This window comes from Raphanus sativus, chromosome 5, assembly GCF_000801105.2.
Source record: "Raphanus sativus cultivar WK10039 chromosome 5, ASM80110v3, whole genome shotgun sequence".
Lineage (NCBI taxonomy): Eukaryota > Viridiplantae > Streptophyta > Magnoliopsida > Brassicales > Brassicaceae > Raphanus > Raphanus sativus.
In genome coordinates this window covers 26263521-26270655 of record NC_079515.1, presented here as the reverse complement: position 1 = coordinate 26270655, position 7135 = coordinate 26263521, and the positions used below count along the sequence as shown (strand labels likewise).

Below are 7135 nucleotides of genomic sequence, written 5' to 3'. Positions count from 1 at the left end.
TTGACCGAGAAATCTAGTCGTAGACCGTCCGAACCTCCTCTCATATGCGTGACAGGAGACAGCTGCCATTATGTCATTGTTTTCACTAAAGCAATATAAACGAAACTTCACAGAAACTTTCTCTCTCGTCGCTAGCTTTCTCTTGCTCTCTCTCTAGTAGATATCAGAGGCAAGCTCCTCTAGTTTCAAGCTAATGTTAGATCTTTAGTGTATTTTGATAGGTTTTCAAAATGGGTTTGTTAATTTCTTAAGAAAAGTTTAAACCTTTTGGTTCATGCATATTTCATACGACCTTAACTAGCTCTAATTAAGCATTCAAACTTTCAGTAAAACTAGCTTTGTCTCTCGGCGTTCAGATCTAAGGCAAAGCTCTCGTCTTGGTTACGTATGGGGTTTCTAAATAAGTCGAAACTTTTTTGCACAGATTTTCAAATGGGTTTGAGTAACTTATGAAAAAGTTGAAATCTTCAACGTTTTTTTGCGTGAATATTTTCAAGCAAAGATCAGCTCGTTCCTGACTTTTGAGTCGACTTTTGAGCCGACTGTGTAATATTACTAAGCAAAAATTGTATCTTCCGCGAATGTTTTATTTTTCATTGTTTTCAAATGATCTGTTTGCGTAATATTTTCAACGTATTGGCCTACCAGAAACGCTTCAGGATGCTTCACTGGGTTCATATGAATTTTGCATATTTGTGAATGTTGAAATCTTTTGAATGTTTTGGCACAAATTTCTGAAATGGGTTTGAGCAATTTGTTAGAAAGTTGAGAGCTTTTGAAATGTTCTCTCTCACTTTTTCAGCACTAGCCTCTAGTTTCTTCCCGTATGTACTCTTGTATTAATGTCTTTGCTATTTTGTTTTGCAGATCAACAATGGAACAAAATGAGCCGATCATCATACGATTGCGAAATCATGAGAACCAAGTGTACACTAGTCTTATCGGAGTAGGCCCTCACACTTTTCGGGTTTCTTTCAACACAGGGATGCACGGGATCTGGATTCCAGGAAGAATTCCCCGTGTTGCCAACCAGGTGAATGCCTACGATGGAGATGTGTCACCCACGTACCTCGAATTTCCTGGTAATACTTTCTTGAAGTATGTCCATGTCTTTTTATGTCCAGTAACAAAATAAAAAAAAACTGAGGAAAATTTGTGTGTTTGGGCTTTGTCGTATAAGGAACGTTTGACTCGATTAGGTTGCGAAATGGTGCTGTCACCATATCCGGGAGGAGGAAAACCGAGTACATTCTGGTAGGACACACGGGAAACTATGTTCTGTTTGGTCCACAAGAGTTCGTAGTCTATCGAAGAGTTGTTCCACGTCAGTTTTACCTTAATCTTCCCTATGATGGGTTTGTGGGACTTGGATTTACTCCGCCAGCCAATGTTGATGCAGTGGGTGCTAATAATCCAATCTGGTAAAATACCTTTTACGTTTCTTTTATTAATTTTAATTAGTTACCACTCTAAAAGTCATTAATGAAAACTTAGGTGTCCCAATTCCCTTTTAAATATATGACGTCTCCATATCTTGCATTGCGTTTGCATGTTTAATAATATGAATGCTTAATTATTTGTTTTTAGCACGACAATGATGAACCAGGGTTTGCTAGGAAGCAATCGATTTTCTCTTTATCTGCGAGATTACTATTTTAATGGCGATGATGGTGGACGGCTTATCTTTGGAGGTGTTAACCAGGGACATTACTTAGGTCACCACCAATATTTTGATCTCGTCAACAACTTGAACCAATGGATGATTCATATGTACTCAGTTTCTGTTGCAGGTCATCTAGGTAATAATCACTTGTTTATTTGAAAGATGATTTTTTTTTTCTAATAAAGTAACCAAAAACTATATTATTCTTTTGTTTGCAGCACAATTCTGTACTAAAGTTCTCATAGACAGTGGATGCAAATACATCTATGGGCCTCCTGTAAGTAAATTTACTTAAGCTAATGAGTTTTTTTTTTCTTCTTTTTTCTAGTGTAAATCTTTAATGGATTCTCTTTGTTTGCAACTTGTTTATTAGCATATTATCTACAGAATCAACCGACAAATCCTTGGCAGAGATGTAAGTTATATTTGTGTATATAATATAATACTTTAAAAAAAAAATTAGCTTAACACTATATATGTCTGAGCGTATTTGTATAATTAATTTTTAATTAGGTACCACTTCATGGAACAACAGTACTTACTGAAGGTGAGGCAGCAGGCATATTAGATTGGCCCCATGTGTCATTCAACTTCATTGAAGGTGATGAGGATGCTTCTTTAACCATAGCTCCACACAACGTGAGTAACAAAAATCATAATTTCTCTTTTGATTGTTTTGAGTTATTTGTTTTGTAACACATAGTTTTTGTAGTATGTGATTGCTGCTGATACGGATGGACTATTCATCTCGGCGTTCCGACCTTTGGTTTTTCAACCTGGGGATGAGGGACACTTGTAAGTCAACCCAACATTTTAGTTTTGTCTTAGCAATTGTTTTGATTATCCTTTTGAAGACTACTGATACTTTTGATTTGATACAGTGTTCTAGGTCTTCCATGGCTCCGTCGATACCACACTGTCTTCGATTTTGGGCAACAAAGGATTGGCTTTGCTCTTGCTGTCCAATAAGCTTAACTTGTTTTTATGTTAAGTAACCGATTTCTATCTCTACAGTTATACATTATGGTTCTGTAATGAATACTTATGACGTTTGCTTGCTATCTTGATCTACTTCTATGACTATATTTTATTCATGTTTCTTTTTAACATAATGTGAATCACTCAAATGTCTTCTAGAGAAAATAGGATGATTTAAAACATCTTCAGCTACTGCTTGTGTGGGTAGTTCAATTTCGATCCATATCATCAACTCATAGCGAATGATAAGAGTTTGGAACCTAGTTCTCAAAGAAAACTCTGAGATTAGATGATGCAACTTCGCGTGAGAAATTTGAAAGCGCGATATCTCAGTCAGAACACTCTCACCAAGGTCACATCTTGATCAGAGTAGACATAATTCTATCAAAGGATTTATTTTCTTGCTCGTCACTGTCTTCTTACAAAGGATTGGTTTTGCTTGATCAATTTGGAGGGGTTTGTGTGGTTGATTCTTAGGAAGTTTTGTTGATTCTGCGCAAATTTGAGAGTATTACACTGGAGTTGAGGTTGGGTCTAAGAAATAAGAGGGTTTATATGGATGGTAAGGGTTCCAAGAGAGGATCCTCAGTCTGTTGCTGATGATGATGAACCTATCGGATCTCTCTTTTAAAGTTCATGAAGCACAAAAGTTCAAACAAAAATAAAGTTGAGACAAGAGGTACTGGAAAACAGAGGCGAGAGATAGGCTGTGGAGAAGAAATTGAGTGATGTAAGCAAGGATGACACCTTGGCCAATTTTAGGAAGAAACTGAAGGGGCGGAAGAAAACTGTTGGATCAGGAATCTCAAGAATGTTCATACTATTGATATGGATCACGGAGCATCTGAGCTTGGCATGGATGGTACTAAGAGCTTGGATGATATTTATAAAACCAAGGCTAAATCAAGAACAAAATCAACGGTATATTCTACTGAGGTTGGGGATGAACCGTATTGCTCAAAAGACAATGGCTGTGTTGATTCTAACATTAGAATGTGACACTCACAAGTCACAATGCTCTCTTAGATTGCAGCATGACTTTTTTACTTATTTATATACCTCTATTACGTCACTGTGTACATATTCTTGTTCGAGTTATAGAAACAAATACTACAAATATCTCTAGAATAAGAAGAATACTGAATAGTGAGGATACAGAAAGTAAGGAAAAGCTGAGCAATGGCAACGATGTCCCAACAGATGGAGAGCTCGAGGACAACCAGCTCGTGTGGCAGGTGAAGCACCTGCAAAGGCAAGTTTTTCTTTACTTCTAATTAGTGAAATGCATTGTTAGATGATTGTGAATGTGTTTGTTTTCTCTGATGACGGGAATGTTCTTTTCCTCCTTAATCAACTCTTCTTTTTTTTATTTGCTTGTTTGTTTAACAAATAAGGTTTGTGTTTTTCGTCTTGCAGGCATTTTCTGAGGCCTATCATAGTACTTCATTGCAGCTTCCTAATATTCCCTCGTTTCATAAATTAGTTTGCCAGACGAGAACATTATGCAAAAGTGGACGAATCTGATTTGAAGAAAAGATTTCCCGACAATGTCTTAGGATGACAAGATTGTATGTCTGAGATAGACTCTAGGAACTGCAAAGTTTGGGACTGGTATGATTCTCCTGCCTCCTGTCTTGACCTTGACAGTTCAAGGATTCCCGTCGATAACTGCTCTCACAGCGTAGAAATGATCCTTTGTCTCATTTCGAAGTTCAGAGAATGTTCTGGAGAAAGTGGGGGTTGCGGATACTGGTGGTAGTAGCGAAGCTGTCAAGTATTATAATGCTATAGATAGATGGCATCTCAAGCTGCTGATCCTGAATTTCTTAACCGTGCCTTGCTTATGAAGGATTGAAAAAGATTCAATCGCATGTTCAACGGGCCACTCCAGCCTGACCAACGAGCGAATGAATGTTGTCACAGGGTACATACGTCCTTTAAAGTGAATAAAAGTCATATCCGTGGTGCAGATCGTTTGAAACAGAGGGTTGTAGATTTTGTTGGATCGTTGCTTATGGCCCCGTATATAGAGCAAAGAAAATTCATGTGTACAAATCAAGAATGATAAAGACAGCAATAAAGGTTTGTGTAGTACTGACGCTATCCATATCGAAATATATGAAGAGACGTTTACAGAATACCACACTTTAGAGATGTTATGATTGCACGCACATTTGAGCTTTGAAATGTGCCAAATTGGACAAAATTCTCTTATTTTAACGAGAACATGTGACTACAATGAGATAGAAATCAGCTATAATCGAATGAAACTAATCTTTATTAATTCTATGTACATTTTTTTTGTGCACCAATTTATTTGATGTACATTAAATTTTCTTTTATTATATAGATTAAATCTTCATTTTAGTCTGATGCAGCAGTACGCTGGACATACGTCCTTTAAAGTGAATTAATCAAGCAGAGATCTAGAGTAAAAAAAAGCTTATCAAATATTGCCTCCTCTGACGTTACTAATTCACACGCCCTAAGATCTCTCATCTCTGTGCACTAATTCACATGCCCTAAGATCTCTCAACTCATTGTCAAAAAACCAATGTCTACTTTGTCCCAACTCCATGGTTTAGTCCTACTTTCCAAGCCGAACTGGTGAAGCTATTCCCACAGAAAGAAGCAGTCTTTCATCATTCGCTAGGTAACTTTATCATCCAACGAATGAAGTTTTAGATATGATCACTAAACACTATAATAAGAAAATTATATTTGGTAGGTATTGGAGCTTGTTTTTGAATTATAATGTAGCACATATACTTGTTTCTTCTTACGTACTAAGCACATATTGATGCTACTACAAGCTTGTTTGCAATATAAGACATTTTCAACAGATTTTCTTTACCTAGTAGGCTAGTAAATTAAAGCAGTAAAGCACCTATTTTTGTTAGTGAGCTTCTATTTTAGATAAAGGAATGAAAAAAATCATCATTTCAATACAATTTTATCAATGATCCGATTATGTAATTTTATACGCTGGGCCGGGCCTAAGCCCCTTGGAATGAAACATTTTTAACGGGACCCATATTATCTCTGACCCAATAATGTTCGTTGGTATTCAATGTAAACGGCATCGTGCCCTTAGTTAATGGCTGAATCGTCGTCGGAGATAACAACCTAGGGTTAGGACAGTCGTTGAGCTACCTCCCACGTGTCTAATGGTCGTTGGCTCATTCATTGTTATGTAATAAATCATTTGAAGGTCTTAAAGAAAAAACACTCTTTCGGTTCAGTATATTCGCCGCAGCCTCCCTCCCTCCGGTTAAGATTCAGATATGGCCACCGTCACAACCAATGCGCCACCTAAATCCTTCTCCTTCTCTGTATCCACTCCTCTGAAACACCTAATCACCAAATCTCCATCTCTCTGCTTCCCTCCTCGCAAGAATCACCAGCGCCTAGGTCTATCCATAAACGCCGTCGTATCTCCACCTCCTTCACCGGATTACAGAGTCGAGATCCTCTCCGAATCGCTACCCTTCATCCAGAAATTCCGAGGGAAGACCATAGTCGTCAAATACGGCGGCGCAGCCATGACGTCTCCGGAGCTCAAAGCCTCCGTCGTCAGCGATCTCGTCCTCCTCGCGTGCGTCGGTCTCCGCCCCATCCTCGTCCACGGCGGAGGTCCCGACATCAACCGTTACCTGAAACAGCTCAACATCCCGGCCGAGTTCCGCGACGGGCTCCGCGTCACCGACGCCACGACGATGGAGATCGTCTCCATGGTACTCGTCGGAAAAGTCAACAAGAACCTCGTGTCGCTGATCAACGCGGCGGGGGCCACCGCCGTGGGGCTGTCGGGACACGACGGTCGGCTCCTCACCGCGCGGCCGGTTCCCAACTCGGCTCAGTTAGGTTTCGTCGGAGAAGTCGCGAGGGTTGATCCGGACGTGCTGCGTCCGCTCGTTGATTGCGGTTACATTCCGGTGATCGCCTCCGTTGCGGCGGATGAAGCTGGTCAGGCTTACAACATCAATGCGGATACGGTGGCGGGGGAGCTCGCGGCGGCGCTGGGAGCTGAGAAGCTGATTCTGCTGACTGACGTGGCGGGGATCTTGGAGGATAAGGATGATCCGGGTAGCTTGGTGAAGGAGATTGATATAAAGGGAGTGAAGGAGATGATTGAAGATGGGAAAGTAGCTGGTGGGATGATACCGAAGGTGAAGTGTTGCATAAGGTCTCTTGCTCAAGGAGTGAAGACGGCGAGTATTATTGATGGAAGGAGACAGCATTCTCTGCTTCATGAGATTATGTCTGATGAAGGAGCTGGGACTATGATTACTGGATGAAGTTTTGATGTAATAGATGATCTCCATCATCATATTCAAATTCAAGTTCACGTTTTTTTGTATTTCGGAATGCCAATGCTTCTCTCTTTGGAGACAATAAGGATAGTTGAGTTAATCTTATTCTCTCTTTTGCTTGGCTTTGTTACTGTTTCTACATTTTGTCAAACTATCTGATTCAGTCGAAAGAGTGTTAGCA

At 39.7% G+C, this 7135-nt stretch overlaps 2 protein-coding genes and 1 pseudogene across 2 annotated transcripts; all 3 read left to right on the top strand.

Annotated features, from left to right (window-relative positions):
- Window positions 1-859: 859 nt before the first annotated feature.
- Window positions 860-2757, top strand: LOC108860082 (uncharacterized). Its single transcript, XM_018633994.2, has 8 exons — window positions 860-1082; window positions 1181-1421; window positions 1588-1799; window positions 1882-1940; window positions 2037-2078; window positions 2177-2302; window positions 2376-2458; window positions 2545-2757. The coding sequence occupies exons 1-8, from the start codon at window positions 875-877 to the stop codon at window positions 2630-2632; spliced, it is 1059 nt and encodes a 352-aa protein (XP_018489496.1). The 5' UTR covers window positions 860-874; the 3' UTR covers window positions 2633-2757.
- A 712-nt stretch (window positions 2758-3469) lies between these two features.
- LOC108858626 (lysine-specific histone demethylase 1 homolog 3-like) lies at window positions 3470-4885 on the top strand (annotated as a pseudogene).
- An 847-nt stretch (window positions 4886-5732) lies between these two features.
- LOC108856976 (acetylglutamate kinase, chloroplastic) lies at window positions 5733-7135 on the top strand. The gene has a single exon (XM_018630893.2). The coding sequence runs from the start codon at window positions 5926-5928 to the stop codon at window positions 6937-6939; it is 1014 nt and encodes a 337-aa protein (XP_018486395.1). The 5' UTR covers window positions 5733-5925; the 3' UTR covers window positions 6940-7135.